The sequence below is a fragment of the Ipomoea nil genome, unplaced genomic scaffold (genome assembly GCF_001879475.1).
Source record: "Ipomoea nil cultivar Tokyo-kokei standard unplaced genomic scaffold, Asagao_1.1 scaffold0188, whole genome shotgun sequence".
NCBI lineage: Eukaryota > Viridiplantae > Streptophyta > Magnoliopsida > Solanales > Convolvulaceae > Ipomoea > Ipomoea nil.
The window spans coordinates 4,807,080-4,831,472 of NW_017616616.1; the positions used below are offsets into that span (position 1 = coordinate 4,807,080).

Sequence of the window (24,393 nt, forward strand, 5' to 3'; positions counted from 1 at the left end):
GAAATATGTCCTCATTAAAGCGGAGACACCCGCCCGGTCTGTCTGTCCAAGCACCTGTAACCAAGGATAGAATCTAGGTATCCCAGAAACACACAAGGAGTGGACCGAAAATCCATCTTGTGTTTGTTATATGGACGGAGACATGGGAAGCACTCGCACGCAAAAACCCTTAGAAGACTATAATTGGGAGACTTGTGGTACAGGAGGGAGTAAGGACTGACATTTTGTGTGACTGTGGACGGAAGGCGGTTTATTAGATGCACCGTTGACTCGAAAGTAAAGGACCAATATTTCTGAGGAACACGACTTTGGGCGAGTAAGGTTAGCCCGGTTTCTACCACATGCCGGTTTCGCCGCTCCACACACCCGTTTTGTTCGTGGGTATGTGGAGCAGATTGACGATGGAATGTCGTTGGTTGCCATAGGATCGACAAAGCAAACTGATACCAGATTGGTGAAATAATAAATGTGTGTTTATTGAGCGTAGATTACAGGACTACTTATACACAGAGATTAGCACAAAGATAGGTAACTGTTACACATTTAGCTCTAACCAACTCATAACAATCTAACTGTCTAATATGCATAAAATATTTTTCAAGTTTCTAAATCAATCTTTAATTTAGAAAAAACATCACACGAATTCTTAAAATTTAATAACAAACTTGTTGTATTTGACTTGTATAATAGTTTTATTTTAAATGAGAAATAATTATGTGAAGAGTCATATAAGAAAAGAAAAGAAAAAAAAAAAAAGTAAAGTAGTCCAATTCAAATAGTGAAATACGTAGTGTCAAGTTTAGTACTTAGTAGGGAGGGAAGAAGAATAGGAGGAAGAAGAGTTTTGAACGGAAGTGAAGTGATTAGGTTTCACGTGCTGGGTAGGCCTTCGAAATTGATGCCATGAGTGGTGTGGACCCCGCAACAGCACTTGGCAAAATTGGACCCGGTCAAAGTTGATTTTTATTTTTAATTTTTTTTTGAAAAAAAAAAAAAAGAAGAAGAAAGAAAGGCCTGCAGGCCATGTGTTAGTACCATTTTTATCAAATATTGTTTGAATAAAAATGTTGGTTTCATGTTTTTGTTTCTATCGGCTTCATTTACCTGCCAATATGCAAAAAAAAAATTTCTTTGAATGGACTTCTGTTGATGTTGTTACAAATACTACTGCCAGGTTTACCGATGTTAACATTGTTTGGTCCAGATCTCCGCTCAAATGCTCAAATTTAATGTTGACGCTGCTCTTAATCAACACAACAATAAAATGGGGTTTGATTTTGTTCTTCCTGATTCAGCGGGTTGTTTCGTTGCTGCTAGCCGTCTACCTTGGTGCAGTGCCTTCAAACCAACTGAGGCAGAAATTATTGGAATACGTGATGCTTTGAAATGGATTAAAGACCAACATGTTGACAATCTACAAGTGGAGAGCGACTGTCTTCATGCCGTTAATGGCATTATTCATACACATGATTCTGTCTCATCTTTGATCTGGATCATTCTAATTGACATTAGAAAAATAGCTTTTAGTTTTACTAACTTAAACTTTTTGTTTGCAAAGTGGTTCGCGAACAAAGTTGTTCATTGTTTAACTAGAAAAGTCTTGTCCATGTCTGACTATGAACTGTTTTTTTTTATCCTTTTTTCCTTCATTGCACACGTTTTGAATTTGGATCTTAATGAATGATATCTCTCCGTCTTTGGTTTAAAAAAAAAAAGTTTTTGTTTGTATTTTATAGAAAAGAAAAGAAATAGAAAGGAGGAGGAGAAGGAGGTGTGAAAACTGAAAAGTGGTAAAAGAGATAGAGATTAGAGATGGATGGAGGCAGGTAAGGGTGGGGTAGGTACGTCAATGTCCTGTGGCCAGTGGGTGTGGTGTTAAACGCAACAGACACACAACACAAATTGATTCAATACCAAATACCAATTATCCTCCTAATATAAGCAATTCAAGTGGTCCAATCCATACAATAACACCTTGCTACCTTATCATTGCGCGCTCTTAAAAAAAATAGAATCAGAATTGCATAATTACACATTCATAATTTCATAACTATACATCCATAATTATATAACTACAAATTCATAATTTCATTAGTATAAATCCAGAATTACATAACTATATATCCATAACTTCATAACTATACATCCAGAATTGCATAACTATACATTCAGAATTGCATAACTATACATCCATAACTTCATAACTATAAAATCCAGAATTCCATAATGAAACCATGCATAATTAATATCCATAATTTCATAACTATAAATCCAGAATTGCATATACCTACACATCCATAATTTTATAACTAAAAATTCAAAATGAATGAACTAAAAAATGAACAACATAATGTTATTGCTGGGAACCGAAACTGATTTTTTTTTAAGTAGGACCCGCGTTTTGATGCAAAACGACGTCGTTTTTGCATCCGTATGCACCATGCATGGTGCATACGAATGCACAGTATAATTTGCCCCTACATGGGGGGGGAGAGTTTTGGGCTAAACCCATCCATCATACACGTTAAATTATGTTGTGGACCCAAGTTCAAAATGGCATCATTTTGTTTCAAAACAACACCGTTTGAATTTAAAAAAGAAATACTTCATTCCTTACCGTTTGTCTTCAAAATTCGTTCATCTATATTCACAATTTTGAACTCTATATTCACAAATTTAGATTTCAATATACAAAATTACAGAACTCAATATTCAAAATTGCAAAACTCTATATTCACAAAAAAAAAAAAAAAAAAAAAAAACATCATTGATTGAGAAAACGGTGTCACTAACAACACCGTTATTTCATATGCACGTTTTGGACCTAGATCCACCTTGCAAGGTAGACCCAGGTCCATGGCATAACAATTGATCATACACATAATAACCAAAACAAAAGCAAGTCCCAATAAAATTAGAAAGAGTTAATTACTAAAATGGTCCCTTGACTATAACAAAATTACTAATTTGGTCCTTGACTATTTTTTTTAACCAATTAAGTCCCTCAACTTTAAAAATTTTAACTAATTTGGTCCTCCGTTTGTTTGATCGTTAGTCAACCGTTAACTTGGGACCAAATTGGTAATTTCGCTATAATCAAGGGACCATTTTGGTAATTAACTTTAGGGGTGGACAATTCGGTTTAGTTTTCTCGAATCGAACTAGTTTGGTTCAGTAATATACCGAACAACCGAACGGTATTGGATTCTTGTACGGTTCTATAAAAAACTGACCCGACCCGATTCGAATTGTTCGATAAAAAATTGAACTGAACCAAATACCGTTTGATTTTTTTTTAAAAAATATAATAATAATAATAATAATAATAATAATAATAAATAAATAAATAAATAAATACAAAGTAAATCCAAATCCCTTACTGATTGCTCTGCCGTTCAGCTCTTATTCTCACGGGTATCTCTCGTAAATGTTTTATTTGATTTCTTTATGGTTTGTTATCAAAAGTTCTATATTATGTGTTATGGTGTTTACATAGTCCATAGCCAAAGTCTACTATATAACAAAATAGCAATCCAAAGTTCAAATGGTATTCGGTTCGGTTCGAGTTTTTACTGACCTGTTCGGTATACAAGAATATATTACCGTTCGATTGTTCAGTATATTACCGAATCTAACTAGTTTGGTACAACTCGATTTGAGAAAACTTAACCAAATTGCCCACCTTAAAGTTAATTACCAAAATGGTCCCTTGACTATAACAAATTACCAATTTGGTCCCAAGTTAATGGTTGACTAACAATCAAACAAATTGAGGACCAAATTGGTTAAGATTTTTAAAGTTGAGGGACTTAATTGGTCAAAAAAATAGTCAAAGACCAAATTTGTAATTTTACTATAATCAAGGGACCATTTCAATAATTAACTCGATTAGAAATTTGTAAGTGGTGGATGGCAAATTATTTTGTTGACCTGGGACCACCTTGTTAACAACCATAGCTGCCTCCATCTTCGTCTACTATGGATGAATGGGGAAGCAACTATGGTTGCCCCACCTTCGTCCTGGACGAGTATGGAAGCAGGCATGGTTGTCCCTCCTTCCCTCCTTCGTCTGATCGCACAATGTGTAGAAGTTCAGTTTGACACTTTCAAAAGCAGATCAGGTACATAACAAGGGCTGCTCCTACCCAAATTTCACCATCTCAACATAATTGAATTGGCATAGCTGTTCTGAAATTACATACGACATACATGCATTCACTCAAATATAACAAACATAATATTATTATTAATAGCAATCTCTCTCGACTTTGAGTAGCATAGCATATACGTCAGCAAATGAGGAAATTTTCCAACTACAAAATCTCAGCATTATCCGATAGACAGATACCACCATCTTATTATTCCCATAAAAAACACAGAAATCTCAAGGGATAAAATTACACAAACTATTCTGCAATCATCTACCCCTGTTTTTTACCAGTCATACCAGCAACCACCTGCCAAAAACAAACAAACAAACAAACACACAATCTATAAATTTATTTAAACCAACTCTGTCATAGCATAGCATATAACCAATCCCACACAAAAATAACTACATAATTAAGCAGTACTTTACATACATCAGTTAGAGCAGGTTGAGGGACTTGCTTGGATGATTCAAAAGAGTCTAGCATAGGCCTTACAACTGCTGGGAGGAAGAGCCCTGAAATGGTCACAACACAAAAACCCTAACATAAACCACCCATATTCTAAATTCACTGTGAAAATAGGGGACACATGTAAATAGAGTATATAAAGAAATTAACAAATAGTTTTGCTTTTGAGATTAGATATCCATCTGGAAAAGAAAATGTTGACTGTGAATGGAGTTAAATCACAATTCATACATGACATAAGTAGTAACACTCCAAGAATTTATAATAGATCAGAATTGATTAAATGCAGCATCCCATTTCCTACTAAAAACAAAAGCATTAATACATACATTATAATATATGTAAAATGTAAAATAACAGGCCAGGGAAACAATTGAAACGAGATTGCCTTGATCAGCATATTACTACACATTAAGATGATCCACAGTGTCTCTAGATTACCCTGATTATGACTGCAATAACAACAGAAATCAAATCCTAATGCAGAAGCATATAATTATATAAAGAGAAATGGAACATAAATTTCAAACTCATTTCATCTAAGCCAAGTCAAAACCCATTTCCTCAGAATGTGGCTTGGGAAAATCTTTTCCCGCAATCCAAACAACAAGTTTCAGATTTTTATTTTTTTTTAAAGAATAAATTTTACAACCCTAAAACGATCGATGCATAGTCCGCAATTAAAAGCGGTGTCCTCACCGCAAGAACCACCTAGATTTCGTAAAAAGTTTTAGAGTTTGCTGGACAATTTGTAATTCTTAACTAAAACCGCAGATGAAAACCGCTTAGCCTAACTGATGACGGATCCAATCGCTCCGGCAATCGAATTGTATACAAAGACAAAGAACGGATACAGACATATTAGGAAACCAAATTAAACAAAAAATAATGAAAATTACATAATATGTTATTTGATTTCAGCTACCATACATCTACATCAAAAGGGCATGCTTGTATATCTGTTTCAAACAAAAAACAAAAAAGAAGGGGGGGAAATTACCAACGCCGGCGATGAGGCAAGAAGCAGCAACGACAGGTTCTTGGACTACGAACATTCTCAATTTACCCATCACAGCCATCTTTATCTTTCCTTAATTCCTTCTACGACTTTTCTCCTCTACGCCCCTCTCAAACACTCCAAATTCCAAATTCTTCGTATTACGCAATCGGCGATGAAGTACCGAGGTAACCGAGATGGTGATTGAACTATGAAGACGGGCCGGCCCAATTCACTGACTGCTAGATTATAATTAATTAATTATAGTTTAAATTTCACTTTTAGTCATTCACACTATATTTTAATTAGTTCTACTATTTTAATTTTATTTTATTATATTTTTTATTTACTTTTCACAATTAATCACTTTTATTTTTTTGAAACAAAATCATTTACATTTAATTTGTTTCACCATTTAATAAAAATGATTGACATATAACTTCATCACTCAATTAAAAGAGTTTACGAGAAAGACAAATTACATATTAGAACAAGAGACATAATGATAAAAATCATTTCCCAAAAAAAAAAAAATAATAAAACTCATGTTAGCTATCTTTGTTAAAAGGTGAAATGACAAAAATTAAATAAAGGAGAAATTGCACCACTACAATGTAATGTGATGGCACCATATTACAACCAAGTTAGTGCATTAAAAGATTAGATCTATTGATGAGATTAGTTGGGGGTTCAAAATTCGCATGTGCATATAGGGCATGCGATGTGTGCATATCCTATGTTGCATACAACACATGCTTAATATGCACACACAGATTTTGAATCCCCAAATGCACACAACACATGCTTAATACGTATACGTAAATTTTGAAATCCCCAATTTCACACCGCATATGCTACATATGCACATGTGAATTTTGAACCCCCTAATTGATCTCATCCGATCCATAGACCATAGATATGTTTTTTTAATGCACTAGATTGGTTCTCATGGACTAATAGGATGGTGGTTCTTATAGGAACATCACACTATATATATTTGGTGAGAAAATAAAAAGTAGAGTAAATACCCAAAATGGTCCATCGACTATAACTAAATTCACAAATTGGTCCTCAACTATTGATTTCAACCAATTAAGTCCTTAACTTTCCAATTTTAACTCAATTAAGTCCTTCATATATTTGACCGTTTGTTGATCGTGATCTTTGAGGATATATATATATGTAATTTCATGTGCAAAGCTCAAAAGTCAATGCCTTTTAGTGATTCTATGTCGGTTGGCATGCTTCGGCATTGAATTTGCCGGCGGTGACCAAGTCGCCGAAGAGCGTCTACCGAATGAGGAACGGCGCGAGCGTGATCATCGACACAGAGAACGGGGTGGAGGCGGAGTTCGGCAGGAAGCTGCCGTCGTCGAGATTCAAAGGCGTGGTCCCACAGCCGAATGGATATCAGCTCAAACAATTTCTCAGGCTCCATCTCCATTGATACTGGAGCTCTAGCTCCTTGTTATCTCTGAACGTCAGCAACAACAAGTTCTCCGGACCTCTCAACCCATCGATCTCCAATCTCACATCTCTTTCCCCGTTAGATCTACACAACACCATCACCAGAACTTTGCCCCCTTCCCTTCCCACCCTTTTTGCATTGACATATCTGGACATTTCCATGAATGATTTCTAAGATTCTTTCCCTTGTGATATTTGTAATATAAATGGCCTTTTGCAAATTTCTCAGCCAACAAATTCACAGGTGAAGTGCCTCTAAGCTATACAGAATCTAGCCTATATTGCTTATTACAAGAATGACCTCCAGTTTTCCAATCTTGCAGCAGATGTGCACCTGCATTTCCTTCAAACCGTACATTTGTAGTGGGAATATCTCTTGCCACACCTCTCGTTGTGTTCGCCGTGATAATCAGAATTCTTTCATTCAAAATTTGGAAACAAAAAACGCTACTTATCGACAAAGGTACTGACAGTGCTAAGAGAACAGAACACCCTACTTCCTATACTGATGATCATCAACTTTAGACAGCCTTTTAGCATCATCAACTTCAGACAAATTAACGAGAAGCACCAGCGGGTGTGGCTGGGGACGTTCAACGAGGAGGAGGAAGCCGCCAGGGTGTACAACATTGCCGCCCAGCGCTTCCGTGGCTGCGACACCGTCACCAACTTCAAGCCCTTGTCGGAAACAACTGACGACTACGAGGCCCCGTGTTCTTGAGCTCCCACTCCAAGGCCAAGATTGTCGACATGCTCCGCAAGCACACTACACCGACGAGCTCGAGCAGAGCCGTCGCGCCTTCAACATGAACCGGCTCGTGATCCCCAAACAGCAAGCGGAGAAGCACTTCCCCCTCCAAAACGGCGTCGTCAGCTCCAAGGGCATTCTCTTGAGATTTGCATATGAAATTACATATATATCCTCAAAGATCACGATCAACAAACGATCAAACAGATGAAGGACTTAATTAGGTTAGAATTAGAAACTTAAGGACTTAATTTGTTGAAATCAATAATCGAGAACCAATTTATAAATTTAGCTATAGTCAAGGGACCATTTTGGATATTTACTCTAAAAAGAAAATAATTAAGTAGAAATACCACAATAGTCAATGAAGAAGTTTGCTCTTAATTATCTATCCATGGATTTGAATGGAATTAATTACCAAGGCATGAAGGCAACTGCAGAAAAAAGCCATCGAATATAATGCAGTTTTTTTTTTTTTTTTGAGTATTTCAATTAACTACTTACTAAATATTTTAGTTGATTTGGTGACTTGATGTGGACTTCACACGTGTTTTTAAAGTGATATGTTGCATTGCATTTCAAATGATAATACTATTGTGAAAAAAAAAAATTACAGAGCAATCATATCTATATTAAAAAATATCAAATATACCACTAAATTACACACGAGACTGGAGGACCGTGATTTATGAAGTCTAGTAAATTATGAAATTTATTCTTAAAAAAATTGCAAATTGCAAATTTGTTGATGGACCAATGATAACAGTGCAATTGCTCTAGTTAAAAGTTATGATGTAAACTTGGTATGGCAGTTCATAGACAGATTCAGAGGAATATATAAAAACAAATGAAAAGAATTGGCAACTCAGTGTACCCTTAAAGCATCAGATAACTTGCTTGGCATCATAGAATAACAACTACAAAACTATCAACAACCTAAATCAGAGCAAACCCTGTCGGAAGGAAGAGGGTATATGTATATTGATTACCACAAAAGTGGAGAAGATAATAATCGAATGAATGCCAAAGACAGCTCATATTTACGGGCCTGAATACAACGTGACTCCAAGAAGTGAGTACTGTTGCAGCTCGCAAGCAGAGGTTGAATTTTGGTACAGGCTAGAGTCCTTTCACAGAGTCTATTGTAACACTTTAAGTAGACACACTAATTCATGTTAAGACTGGCTGGCTAATATGATGGAATCCTTGTTCATGCAAGTTTCAAGTCCCTTTTACTGTAACCAGCCTTACAGAACCATCTCCACCACAAGAAACAAAACCATGAGAAACAATTTGAATATCTGTAACACCAGCCTGCAAAATTACAATAACCATACCTTTAGCTCTAACACATGCATAAAAAACATGCTTCCTAGTTCAAGCATTGTAAATACACATATCTAACAATTTTCAGTTGACTTCACCAGTATTAAATATTTACCCGAACAACTCCACCAAATCCACGGGAGGTTGGTTGCAAAAAGGTGTGTCTTTCATGCAATTTTGGCCAATGAAATACTAGTCTCGCCCACTTTGCATCCCAAAGTTTTACATCTCCATCTTTGCTTCCCGTCAAGAAAAAACTAGTGTTCGGAATAGTACATATTTTGGTGACACTCCCTTCAGAAGGATTTGGGAAGTTGAGTAATTAGTTGCATACAGCTACAATTATTAAAAATAATTTATACTCAGCAGCAATCGTACAAGTAGTATTGTAGCAAGTACCTGTGTGGGCCTTTGGTATATACCATAGCATACCATTCCGGTTCTGATCACCAGTTTTCTTCTGCATGTCTACTGTGGAATGGAGATTCTGTTCACTGGTATCACAATGCTTATGTTTCTTTGTCCTTCCTGTTGCTATGTAGCGGAAATCGTGGAGTCCAACATCACCACTTCTTCCTCCAGTCACAATAAGTGGCGAAATTGAGCCACTTCCTATATCATTATCAAATATAGACAGAGAGCGTGCACCACCTGGAACATCCACAAGGAACTATTTCAGTTCAAACTGTGCACCAAAAATTATTCCAGAATGATGACTTAAGTTGCCACCCATACTACCTTGCACATACAGAATATAGATTGGCTCCTGCTATGCAAGCAAAAAAGTTACTTTAAAGAGAATGTGATTTCATTTCATTATTGATTTCTTGGTTTGGTAAAAGGTTTCTAAAATCAATAGTTTCTGTGGCGGCAATGACTGATGAGTATTCGGTCCTTGTACTTTAACATTTATAGGAACTATAAAACAATTAAAGGATTGCATCAGTTCTACACTGCAGCTCTCAAAACAGATGTTGGGTGTGCAACAAGGATGAGATGGAAAGTATGGATCATTTTTATCAAGTAGATAAAAAGAATGGAAACAAACCTTCATGGCACATTATGGAGGCTTGAGATGTAGCTGGAGGAGCTAGTGTATCCCATACAACGACATTAATCCCACTGGAGCTATATCCCGCGGCAGCTATTATAGAACCACTAGAAGTAACATAAGTAACATCCCTACAGTCAGAAGTCAGAAGTTACAACAGGAAAGATAAACCTTGCAAATTAACATCATCCCTAGCTGGAAAGACATAGAAAGCATAAAAAAAGAACTTAGACTAGAACCTATTTTCTTGACAGCAAGAAATTATTCAGTTTAATAAAGAAAAACTAGAGTAAAATGAAAAAGTAATTGAACTAACAAAAGCCACAATGAGACGAAGAGCGGTGTTCAAATAGTTTTAAGCAACATACGATGTATAGTTGTTAAAGCAGATAGAGGATTCAGTTGGATGAATGTTACTCCTTCCTCCAACTTCAAGTTGCCATGTGGACACAGTACCATCTGATGCAGCAGTTACAAATCGGTGACCACAATGGTCAAACTGCACAGAAGATATAGAGGCAATGGCATAAGGTGGAGGGACATTTGTAGCAGGAAGCACTCCATACGTAGCAGTAGCTCTGTCCATGCCAAACTGTTGATATCATTAATTCTCTTTAGTCCCATTTTGTATAAGAAAAAAATACCAACAGTAAACTCCAGCTGGAAATAAATTTTAGATGTAAAGAACAATAGAAGTAAAGGTTATTTAAAATAAATTTTATGCTACAAAAAAAAAAAATGTAGGGCAGACAAGACTACTCACCTCCCATAAATATACATGCGTATTGCTAGAACCAACCAAGAACAATGGTCTTGAAGGGTGAGTTGATAATGCCCTTGTTCTAACATTCTCCACTGTGGCAGGAGGGTCAACACACTCATCAAAATCTTCTTGAATTCCCCAACCAAGGCCAGAACTAATACCAGCATAGCCTGGAACTCCAAATGTTCCACTGCCTGTAAAATCTTTCCCAGGTCTTGTCAACAAACCTACATCTATTGTTGCTCCACCAAGCCCCAGGACTGTCCCTTTCTTACCCAGCCTAACTTCAGGAGAAACACATGTGGGAATCGGTGTAGCTTCAGATCCAGCCCAGCCATTACACGGCCAGTCAGCGTCTGCCCAGACATAATCAGATTTTTCTTCATAAGGCAGTCCATCCTCCCAATTAAAGAATAGAATGCCCTGTATTAAAGAGAGTATCAATGGTAACCCAAAACTACCAGAGTTAAATAATATATATATATATATATATATATATATATATATATATAAGGGTTCAGGTACGGGAATGATTTCCAGTGCGGTTGTGCAGTTGGACGCACCTTAAGTACACAAATCACCACGCACCTTAAGCACACAAACAAAGCACCTTAAGAATACAAATCACTAACCTTAAGTACATAAACCACGCACCTTAAGCACAGAACAAAGCACAAAACCCACACACCTAAGATTTTAAAATGGCTCACATTAAACACAAACTCACGCACATTAAGCACAAAATCCACGCACCTTAAGCACAAACTCACACACTTTAAGTTTTACCAACTACTCACATTAAGCACAAAACCCATGCACCTTAAGCACAAATCTCACGCACCTTAAGCACAAAACCCACGCACTTTAAGTTTTAACAACTACTCACATTAAGCACAAATCCCATGCACCTTAAGCACAAACTCACGCACATTAAGCACAAAACCCACACACCTTAAGCACAAATCTCACGCACCTTAAATTTGACTTAGATGCAAAAATTACCAAATTGCCACCGCGTTTTTTTTAAAAAAAAATTTGGTAATCCTGGACCTTGATTTAAGCAAGATCAATGGCTCAGATTTAACCCCACAACCGCACCTTGGATTGCCAACCGCACCAGAACCTAATTCTATATATATATATATAATTTTTATTTTAAAATTTTCCTCTTTTTTTTTTTAATTTGCTAAATCATAAAAAAAAATGTTTTGAATACTTAATTTTCAAAGATTAAAACAAGAAGCTTGTTATATTGCAGTTGAAATGTTTTCCAGTAACATGAGAAGCCAATGGTGTAGTGAAACTGTGAAAACCTAAATATAAATATTGGAGCTTTCAAAAGATGCTCAGGACAATACACAAACAAATTCAACACTCTCACCTTCCGATTGCTAGCTAGAGCTACTTGACATTGGTCAATGGAGTTGATGCACAAAGCCTGCAAATTATATGAGACTCGAAATAATAATCATATAAAGACAGAATACTGAGACTTCGGTGTCAACAGTTATGATCAATTTTCGGAAAGAATTGTTTGGGATGAAGAGTCACCTCTATGAGTTCTCCATTTCTTCTACAAATTTCTTTAGCATTATTGAAAGGCAAAACCTTTTTTGGATGATCTGCATATTTTCCACTTAAACTCAGAAAGGGATGATCATTAGGGGACAGGCATGCAAGAGGAGATCCAGCAGCACTACTAGGACTATCAAGCCTGTCTTCTTTATCACAAGTTTCCTCAGATTCACACTCTCTCATAATAACTGGATACACGTCATACCACCCATTCAAGGACTTTTGCTTAATATGCTGCAACAACTCTGCATTCTCTTGCAAAAAGTTTCCATTAACTTCACAAATCTCAGAACAGATACTCCAAAACATTTTTGAAGCTGATAATTCATCTTCATTAGAAAGAACCTCCGCATTATCAATAATATGATCCAAATTCTTAGCTGGATTTCTGTATTGGGGCCACAAATGAGCACTTCTTCTTGATACCCTCAGCAGCAGGAATGATGCAAGTTGTTTTGCACAATAAGCAGAAATGTGTCCACATGTGGCCTTCAGTAATCTAGCGAGTACTGCACCCAGCTCAATCTGGTAGGGCATATTACCTCCATGGATTATTGAAGATGATGCTTTTTGGAGTGTGTTATGGGATTCAAATAAACAGTCTCTAGATTCCAGTGGTATCAAATTTAGCTGATATTCCAGAATATTAGACATAGTTCCCCACAAAGAGAGACACAGGTTTTGCGGCCCCTTTCCTTCTGGAACTGATGGCAATAGATCTCCAAATTGTTTATACAATTGCCTCTCATTGATATGAAGAGATTCTATATCAATAACTGGGGTATCATGAGCCAAGATTTCCAAGTTCTGGTAAAGGGTTTCCCGGAGATCCTTCATATTGATCTCATGTGAAGCATGCTGTTTGTCACATACAATTACAAGAGGCTTCAAAACCATAGTAAGACCTCTGAAATTTCTTTGAATCCAAAATGATGAAAAGTATAAGAAGAACTCAAATAAATCAAGAATAGTAAAAGGATTTCTTTTGAAGTCCTGCTGAAAGGAAGCAGAAAACAACACCATCATGTCTCTAACATACCGCAATGACCAAATGAAACTCCACTCGTAAAGCTTCAAAGGTTGAACCAAACCAAATCCATGTTCACTGACCACATCATCTATCATTGAACATGGTTCTAGATACAAATAACTCATACCACACACTATGATGTACCTAGAAAGTGAATGCAATACTTCTTCGGCAACCTTCAGAAGTAGTTCAGGAAGAGGACAGAGAAAGCAAGTATCAAGTCTTCCTTGTTCTTGTGAGGTGTACTTGCTAGTGTAATCTTGTAACAGACTATATCCAATGTGTTCCAAACTATTGTTGCTGAGGGACAAAAAAATCTGTACAAAAAGTTGCAAGATGAAAACAAATCAGTTCCAAAAACACAGTGATCAAGCACAACGTCAGTGGCAAAAATAAGTATATAGTTATATACCATGTTCATAAGATCAATAGGAAGCATAGAATACTTCTGCTGAAAGCACGAAACTGTTTCCTTTAATTCATGTTGGAAAATATCAAGTAATCTCTTGCAGCCTTGATACTCAGACTCGGAGTATGTATGTGCCTGAAGATGCATGATATTGATGTCCACCCAGCATGGATGTTTTCTCAACAACTTGGATATGTACTGCATAGCCAAATCTAGTCTTGAATGTGAAGCTACATCAAAAGCCACACCACCTGATATCCAGTTTGATGAACTCTTATTTACTAACACTCCCAAGATAGTAGCATTAAAAAGTTCAGAGTCTGCATTGTGCGGTATACTTCCTTGAGTTGAATTACCAAAGATGCTGACTGAAGAAGAAAGGCACTCCAATGCTTCAAGCTTATAATGGAAAAAGTACAGAAGCCATTAAATAATTCTCAACAAGAACCCCATTGATATCTTGAAAGTATAAGCTTTAGAGAAAAAATAAATAAAGAAAAAGAAAATAAATCCACAAACAGACTACTATACAAAATATTTGGTATTATTCAGCAGTATGGGCATAAGGCATTCTTCAGTCCCAATTTCAGAAAAAAATAAACACAGATCCATAGTTCATAGCCTCAGAGAGGAAGGTCAAGTAATCTAGAAAGTTGGAAATATTCACCCATTCCAATAGAAACCCAAAAGCATAAACTCAAATGCTAGGCAAAATGCCCATTTCAAAATTGCAAGTATTGGGCAAAACTGTAGGAAATGTGAACTTACAGGTAGACCACATCTACTTAAGGCAGTAGCACACATCAAAATTGCCCATCTACCCAAGACTGCAGCATTTTTCTCACCAACAGCATTTCTCATACTAGTCTTCATTGCTAACATTAGGCAGTACTGTCCAATGCTTGGATCTAAAAAAGCATCTTGGTGTGAGGAGAGGACATACTTATTGAGAAAAGGCTCCGTCTGGATGGCAAGCATTCTCTGGTAAGATTGTGAATAATTTCCTAATACCCACTGCAAATGAAAAAGAGTTTGTACATGCATTCATCATTCGGCAAAGGGACAAGAGGAAAAAAAAAAAAAAAAAAAAAAAACTTTGAAACAAAACTAATTCATAGATCAATTACCTCCAGGAAACTGGCAAGCCAGTAATCACCTTTTGCAACTGCGGATGGAAGAAGGAATTTTGTTACAATATAACGCTCTAATGGTCCACCATACCCTTCAACAAGACGACAGATTACAAGTGCAAGCTGTTCATCCCTGAGGTTCTTCACACACACAGTGACAGCAGAGGTCGTATCACCTCCAAGCAAAAAGAATGCAACTGCAAGTTCCAGTTCATGTTTGCCCAACAAAACATATGCATTTTTCAGAGCTGCTGCCTTATTTTTATCCTCCTGAAAAATCAGGTTATTAAGATTATTTATTGGAACAAAGTAAATCGCATTATGCATAACAAGGCTCAGTTATCCAAACAGCACCGCATACAATAAGAAAGTATCTCATTCATTAGACTGCTTATAGTATAAAGTCATCTTGAACTCATAAATAGTCAAGATACATATATTAATCAAGAGAGAGAGAGAGAGAGAGAGAGAGAGAGAAGAGAGGGGTACAAATGGAAGACGATTGATAAGGCAAGATAAATGTACTTGCTCGGGTTATCCCAAAGTTTGGTTTTGCAAAGCTAGACTGAAATTACTGATACCGCATAAATTTCAGAAGACATGCAACAAACGCACAACCAAAAACTATATAAACTGAAACTCGAAAACATACAAAGTTTAGAGGATAAAAAATCTAAAATTCAGAAAATTTATCTATAAGATAAATTTATAAGAGCTCAAATGAAAGCGTTATAAGTTACTAAACTGTTTGGGGGAATTATGTTTGTTTAGAATCGCTATAAACAAATTAACAAAAGGAGTCTACACAGTACCTGAAAATTGCGGGAAAGAAAGCCCACCAACGGCCTGTCCTTTTCATCTTTGCTAATTTTGAAAAGACCTGTTAAAACTTGAATTCTATTCAAGGCAATGTAAAGAAGTGCACATGCCCTGGGATCTCTATTTTTCAAATATTGCTGTCTTGCCAGCTTCTCCATCTACAAAAGGAAAAAAGGAAAAAAGAAAAAAAAAAATTGTGTAAACAGAATCTGATAATACCAACAAACATTATCCTCTGCCTTCTTTCATCTCATTGTATATCTAAAGGAAACAGAATTTTGTTTAGCAGAAAAACATTTTAAAAGATAAGCTAAAAATTATTGTCTTGCAAAAAATGTGTTAGCATCCTACCATTTAAAGAACCATGTCAAAGATGAACTTGTATCTTCTCAAGTGCCTAAAAGGTACACTGCTAATCAGCTACTGGACTTCATATATGGAAAATACATATTCAAATATGGCGATCCACATCTAAGAGCTCATATCTTAAAAAAGAACGAAAGATGAGGACACGATATCATGCTTAATTGCTTAAATACTCTAATGCTGATCTTGCAAAGATAACATGATGAGAAACAAAGAAGAATGAGACAAGAGGACAACAAAGCAGTCAAAGTACCTAAAAGGTTCTTGTACTATACCATTTTTTTCAATTTAGTTCATCTACTTGAATATGCCCCTGTACTTTAACATTTGATAAAATTGAGAACAAAAGTTAACATTGTTAATTTAAACCATTAATTTAGCTATATGGCAGTACCGTCAACATTGCCACGTCAAAGTATACTAACATGTTAATTGCCTTGTCAGGTTTTTATATTTTGAGTAATAGGAATCCGTAGTCCTATTCCTAGTAGTACACTTGGTTTCCTAATCTTGGTTGGACTGGGCATAGCCAAATGTTCCTATAAATATAGGATATTTGTATAGTTCAGCATACAGAAACACAGAGATATAATATATTGGAATCTTTTATTATAATATATTCTTTCTATACTCTTATTTTCGGTTTCTCACATATTTTGCTTCCACCTAACTTGCGGGTGGTGGTTATTTACAACCCACCAGACCTTTCAATCCCTCAATTTCAACATTTTAATTTTTTTTTTTAAATATTGATTTTTGTATAAAACAATTTAATTTTAGTAAAAACAAATAAATAGTGAGATGCCTAGTACTAGAACTAATTTTAAGATTACTATTGTTATATTTTTCAATGAAAAGCAAGACATCATTTCTGCACTGTTGCAACTGGGTTTTGCACCTCACTTGCAATTGGTAGTTGTCCCTGCACTTGCACCCATTCTGAGCTGCAACCTCTCCCAATCTCCCATTATAGATCTCTTGTACTCACTGCAAAACAAATATAAATGAAGAACCACTTAAATGCTTAATCCATTATCTCCAATTACCCAAAGACTTCTAAAAATAAAACAGAAGAAATATTGAAAATTCCAGAAAAGAAAAGAGTATAGATAAATACATTTTCTGGGGTGCAACACCAAGAATCAGGCTCAATGCTGATCAATCAACATGTGATGGGCTGGATCTGGGTCAGTGAACAATCCAAAAAGCCTCACATGGTTAACTCAAAACTCTGTTGCTCAAAGCCGACTCAGTGTTAGCCCCTGGTTCCACATAGCCACTACCAACAGCTGGTGAATAAGTTGGCACCGAAAGAGCTTTTGAGTTTCATGGCACCATCTCTGACTGGTTCTTTTATTTCATCTCTTACAGAAATACTGAGTTTCCAGCTTCTCGCAATTTTATTTTATTTTTAATAAAATTAAATAAAGTCTTAATAAAAAACAATATTTTAAAATTAAAATATATAAAAGCTGATGAGGCAATTGTCACATTAGCATGTTCCGTCATGGCAATGCCAATGTTATTGCCACATCAACAAATTGACGGTTGGACTAACAGTGTTGGCTTTTATTTTTAATTCAAATATTAAAATATAGAGACTAAATTGATCAAAATTTAAGTAAAATGACTAAACTGAAAAAAATGGTATAATACAAGGACCTCCTGAATGCTTTAACCCAACAAAGCACATGAAACCAAAATTGCAGATGTAGTATTTAACTTTCTTTTCAAACAAGTAACAACACACAAAGAGACAGGAAGTAATAACAGCCCTAGCCCCTAGGTCCAGATGATGCAAAGACTTGCATAGTTATGTCAGAGTATAACAGGTGTCTAGCTTCTACATAGAAATAACTAAACTGTAGCATACTAAAAATTTCACCAGGAAATAAAATAATAGAATTTTTAATTAGATTCAATGAATACCTTTGATCTTAGTTGTGAGACATTTGTATACCAAAACCCAATTCCTATATCATGCATCTCTTGCCAAGAAGGTTCATTAGATAAGAGAGAATCAAATAAAGTCTCCTGGCAATCAGAGTGAAAAGCCCAACCAACCAATGCTGACTGAATATCCAGCTCTCCTACCAATGGCACCCTATGAAATCTTTCAACAAAATATAGCTGCTGAAACCTCACTGCAACCCAAAACCTGAGTAAAATAAATAAAGGAAACTGCATCAAATTAATTGGACAAGTTATCATAACTAGGATCAATACAAGGTGTACCACAAAAATGAAGGGCCAAAATTAATTGGAAAGAGATGTGTTCACTGTAAAGCAAAAATGCAAACACAGGTATTATTATGACAAACAAACTAGTAAAAAGGAAATTCATGATTGAACAATGTAAGCTTAATGGACTCTGTAGCAGAAAAAGAACTGAACTTAATACCTTCGACCTGATTCATCAAGACTTCCATAAGCAGAAGCAGACTGTGAATTGCTAACTTCTTGCAGAAGATTTATAGCGGCACGACTATGCATCATTTCAGTGTCAGACATGATTGAACACTTCGATAGTTTATCAAAGGCTTCAATAAAGCCAGAAATTTCAGATCTTGTTGGGGCAGTATATAATGCACCATGACCCAAATTAGAGGCATATTGATATGATCCTTTCAGGGCCTCTGTAGATGCAATATCCCCATTCCATTGAAATGACTTATCAGCAGAACTTTGCAACACACGTCCTTCAAGATAGTTTGACAATGGAACAGGTAATGTGAAACAATTGAAATTTTGAGAGCAAAATATCTTTGCAGATGTGTTAGAACTGAAGTGTTCAGTAAGACACTTCAGACCTACATAAGGGCGCTTCCAATTACCTAAAAGCATTGTGAATAGCATGTTCAAAATCGAATGCAATATCACCTGTATGGTAAGGAAGATGGATGGACAAAATGAAACAGGAAAAAGAAAATAGACCAATTTTAAAATACCTGAAAGTAAGTTTGTCAGAAGTGCCTCCGGGTGAATGACAGGGATTGATCCTCCCAACATTTCTGTTAACTCTAGTATGCTCCAAATGCCAATATTTATGAATGAGTTACACTCCTTTTCAGATCTTTTGACATTCATGACAGGGATAATTTCATGTATCATGTTCATCTTCATGGGGGAAGTAGAAGGGCATTGTCCAAAATTATCAAAATCCTCAATTGCTGAACCTAGCAAAATTTTATCTGAATCATTACAGCAAGGGTAAGCATCCCCATAGATTTTTCCGCAAAACTTGGACAGGGTTTTGCTATCCTCCAAAAATAACAACCTACTATAGAGAGATAAATACTCATCATGAGCAACCACTATTGTGGCTTTGGACCCCCAAAAGAAGTCACGAATGATGGCTTTAGTATGAGATTCAGCAACACAAACCCAGATGCTTCCCTCTAAAGATTTTTCTGGCTTCAAAATATAATGGCCTCCGCTGCGTCTTTGAGCATACACCTGCAACTTATTGCTCGTACAAACCCCCAATAACAACTGACCATTTCCCATTGTCAACCAATTTAATGCAACTACTTCTGCATCAAAAGACAAAGTGTCTTCTAGAATGAAGCTACCTTCATCCATAAGGTGCACACATTCCCATATTTGAAGATTACGAGAAGTAGTTGCCTCATCTGCTTTGGAGATTGTTGCAATCTTCCGACCACAAGAACTTGAAGATATTCCAAGAACAGGACCATGATGTGTATAAAGCATACCAACAAGATCCCACTGTGAATTCAAAATGGTAGCTGGCATGCTTCTCCATAATTTCAAACTACCATCACTGTAACCAGTGGCCATGTGATAAGTGAAATGGTTACTGGACTTCTCATAAGCAGAACCCTGCAGCTCGCTCAAAACAGAATTAGTTGGACAAACTACTTGGAAGCTAGATGCTAGGTCATGGTTGTATGGAGAAGGGAATTGTGATGAATAAGGTTCAACAGAGACACAATATGTTTTGCTGCAAAAACTACCTTTGAATTTGCACAAACTACTTTCAATATTATTTGGCTTCTCAAGACTGCAGTCACAAGAGACACTGGATGAATCATACTGGTGGATGCTAATTTTCCATGAAAAAGCCTGGAAGGCACACTTCCACACAGATAATAGTAAGAAATTATTATAAACAGAGGTTTCATTGTAAGTAGAAGGCAAAGATATTGAACAGACACTGTTTGGCCCCTCTTCATGGCCTTCATTGTGAAAGGGGACAGTGCATACATTGTGACATAATAATTTCTTTTCTTCATTTTTTGAAGTTGTGACAATAAAGAAATCTACACCTTTAGCATGTCCTACAAAAAGAACCCATTCTTCATTTGAAATTGCAGGCCCCCACCTCAAGCAAGAGTACCTCGAGTGGGAATAATGTTTTCCATAAAATTTCCAAGAGGGATTTAAAATTGGCATGACACTATCCGAAGTAGCAGAAAATGACCAAAATTGAAGCATTCCATTTGCATTGAGAGAGGCTGCAAGTTCAACTTCAGAATATGGATGAACTGCAACTTGTAAAATTTTATCACTGTGATTGTCAACATTCAAAATTCCTCTAGAATAACATGATAAGAACCTATCATTCTGGCATTTAATTGAAGACCCCTGTTCTTCAGTACTTGATTTTGAAGATCCTTCTTCCCTAACAGTTGATCTTGAAGAATATAAATGTAACCAGGCTAGAGAGTTGCAAGGTAATAACTCAATCCAAGAACAAATTATTGGTGGTCCAAAGACCTGATTCCTTGTGATAAAAACATCATTAAGTGGCAATCTTTTTGAATCCACTTTAGGATAGTTGAGTTCTTTACTATTCCATAAAGTAATCCTTGGAAATCTCACTGGAGCAAAATCATCAAGACAGTGGACAGTCCAAAGAGTCAATGTTATTTGAGGACCATGAGCAATTAACCATTCACACTTACCAACCTTGTCATGCTGGTACTCCTCAAGAGAAGAATAATAGTTAGTTTCTTCTCTAATCTTAATTACACCATCAATATCTGTTGCCCATCTTACAAATATATCAACGCCCAGTTTTCCACTCAATGACTGATTTACCTCAACCACAGCAACCACCCGAAAAGATAATCTAGTAACCTTGCGATCATTTTCTTTGAAGACTTTTTTGACCCTTCCATCATCAATCTCACTCCACAATCTTACAGCACCATCCAGACAACAAGTTAACAACAGTGACCTCTTGAAACTTCTGTCCTCTTTACTTGGCTCTCGTAATGCAGATGGCCTCCATTGGATCATAGAAACAGGCTGAGGATGAGGTAGCATAGCATGTTCAAGTCGTGAATCTCTATCTCCTTGACAAACTAATACACATTTTTTAGTCTTGCAGATAGGAGAACTCAAATCATCAACTTGCAATCTATGCAGAGGTGCTGTTGCCAAAGGTCCTTCAATTGACCAGGTGGCTGAAACTAACATTTGAGGCAATTCTGGTTTAAACTTCCAAGCAATTTCCCAGGACCTCTCCTTTTTTCTCCATAAGACAACCTCCATGCCAACTGAGACTATGCCATCTCCAGATCCTGTCCATTTGAGTGCATCCACCTTTGTAGATTGTACCAGCACTGTAGTCTGGCTCCAACAAAAAGAACCTGGATATGAGTGAATAAGTTTTTAATTCAAGAGGGAAGGGAGGGAGAGAAAACTGTACAAACTTATGATGCAGTTCAGCATCAGCAATGATTCTTATAGGTATTATAAAGAGAGACACTTGAAGTTCTAAAGGAATTTTAGTATTTCATAAAGTGCAAGAATTAAAGAATAAAATGGTTTACACTGTACGAAGTACTAAGCATCTAAAAGAAAGAGACGCAGGCAGCAGGCCATGATGTGTAAAACTACTTCGACTATGATATAAAAGTTCGCACTGTGTATACATATGTTGGCACCTCATCTAGTTCAGCAAGGTAAACATAAATCAAATGAAAAAGAGTGTAACCAAGTCCTACGTGATATTAGCAGCCTAACTAATAAGTTGAGCAACTTCTATGTGCTATTATGGACATATTAATATTAATCCTATTCATTCACTGTCAACTCACAAAACGTAAATGTGCAAGCAAATCCAGTGAAGGGAACAGTATAGTAATATTTATCTAAAACTTACTATAAGAAGTATCTGGACGGAACGAAAACAACCCAATACAATTATCCAAAGCGGCAGCAAGGTCGCCAGTGGAAGGCGTAACTGGCGACCAGGCGACGGCGGAAACAGTGCCAGTGCCGTCCGCTGAGAGCTCGAAGACTTGGCGTAAAATGGCGCCAATTGCAGTTTCTCTCTCTGACAGAGGGTTGGGGAAATGAGTGATGATGAGAAGAGACGAAGCACCGTAAGCAATCCATGAGTAGCCGGCAAAATCCGGTAACCAGTCGATTGCTGGTTCGAATTCAGAGCCTGATTTGGATCGGTTTGGAGCAGGAGGAACGATCTCGGATTTGGCCAGACTAAGCGGTAAATGACCGGCGATATTGATCGGATTTGCTGACGGACTCGTGCCGTTTCCGTCCTTCATCGTTCTGCGTCAGGGAGAAACAATTAACTGAACTCCAGTTTTGCAGCCTTAATGCAAAACATTTGATGAAATCACACTTCGGTCTCAATAGTTTTCCGTTAATTACACTTCCGTCCTTCGAGTTTTGGGTCATAATGTCATATATTGTACCCAAAGAGTGTCTTATTATTGCAGGGAAAGACGATTTCATCATTCATTTTTCTGTTTATCTATTTCACTTCTTATAAGTTTTAAAAGCGTGTGTTTAACTGTAAGAAATGTATGATGATCTTGTAAACGTTTCAGTCACTGATTAATAAATTAGTTTTTTTTTTTAAATGACTTCTAAAAGCATATCTTATGGTCAATTGGTGATAATTATCTTTTGTATTTGACATGTAATTTTGACTGATAAGTCTATTTTTAATATATAAAGTATATGGAGTTTTTTACACTTTTAATTTATGAGTATTGTAGTATTAACAATTTTGATCCATAACTTTCAAAACTTGTATAATTAGTTATGAGTATCAATTTCTTAGCACAAATGGTCCATCCGGTGAAATCTCCATCAAATTTCCGCCAAAGAAATTACTTTTTGTTTATAGCAAGGGTTATAATGGTCTTTTCGTTTTCATCAATTTTTAATTTCACACTTTTGATCCCACGAGTATTGCGGTACTAACAATGTTGATTTACAACTTTTAAAAATAAATTTTCTAACGAGGACGTTTCTGAGTCAGGTTGCGGGGAGTAATTTGGCATTCCCCCTTCGTATCTTGTTGATTATCTTGCTGATGATTTAATGCATTAAGTTTTGGTCTTTTTAAAAAAAAAAAAAATTGACCGCTACAACAAAGGAAAAATAAATTTTATGTGAAAAAGTGACGGAGATTTCACCGGGAGGACTATTTGCGCTAAGAAATTGATACTCGTAGACAAATTATGCAAGTTTTAAAAGTTGTGGATCAAAATTGTTAATGTCACAATACTCGTAAACCAAAAGTGCGAACAACTAAAAATTGGTGAAAATGAAAAGACCATTATACCCCTACTATAAATGAAAAATAAATTTTTGATGAAAAATTGATGGAGATTTCACCAGAATGACCATTTGCGCTAAGAAATTGATACTCGTGGACCAATTATACAAGTTTTGAAAGTTGTGGATCAAAATTATTAATATCACAATACTCGTGGGACCAAAAGTGAAAAAAAAAAAAAAAAAAAAAAAAAAAAAAAAAAAAAACTCAATGGCCCTGTTTGGTAAAATAGTTAGCATATAAGCTAATTTTAGCTTATTTGACCACTATTAGTTGTTTGACTTGGTTCCTAAAGGAGGTTCCTTTGCCAAGCACTTTGTGCTCAAATGGCTCTCGGGTTAGACTCTCATATGGAAGGTTATGAGTTCGAGCCAAGTAGTTATGAACAGATGCTACATTGTAATAATATTTATTATTATTATTATTATTATTATTATGAAATATATGTATACTTTTATAGTCATCTAAATTAAACAACTAATTTTACTAAGTATCTCTTTACAAATCGCTTATACAATCCGCTAGTCAAACC

The 24,393-nt window shown here is 36.1% G+C and overlaps 1 protein-coding gene and 1 long non-coding RNA gene across 2 annotated transcripts; both read right to left on the minus strand.

The window, feature by feature from the left end:
- Nucleotides 1-4,214: 4,214 nt before the first annotated feature.
- Nucleotides 4,215-5,835, minus strand: LOC109185816. Its single transcript, XR_002055040.1, has 3 exons — nucleotides 5,620-5,835; nucleotides 4,584-4,666; nucleotides 4,215-4,457 (listed from the first exon to the last, which is right to left on the minus strand). It is a non-coding gene; the product is annotated as an uncharacterized LOC109185816 (long non-coding RNA).
- Nucleotides 5,836-8,655: 2,820 nt separating this feature from the next.
- On the minus strand, nucleotides 8,656-22,861 carry LOC109185807. The gene is made up of 16 exons (XM_019335754.1): nucleotides 22,434-22,861; nucleotides 19,249-21,918; nucleotides 18,702-19,134; nucleotides 18,230-18,458; nucleotides 15,928-16,092; nucleotides 15,113-15,385; nucleotides 14,754-14,999; nucleotides 13,989-14,384; nucleotides 12,523-13,893; nucleotides 12,353-12,409; nucleotides 10,972-11,394; nucleotides 10,577-10,800; nucleotides 10,206-10,339; nucleotides 9,557-9,808; nucleotides 9,273-9,451; nucleotides 8,656-9,145 (listed from the first exon to the last, which is right to left on the minus strand). Exons 1-16 carry the CDS (start codon nucleotides 22,837-22,839, stop codon nucleotides 9,053-9,055), a joined length of 7,551 nt encoding a protein of 2,516 aa, XP_019191299.1. The 5' UTR covers nucleotides 22,840-22,861; the 3' UTR covers nucleotides 8,656-9,052.
- Nucleotides 22,862-24,393: the final 1,532 nt, after the last annotated feature.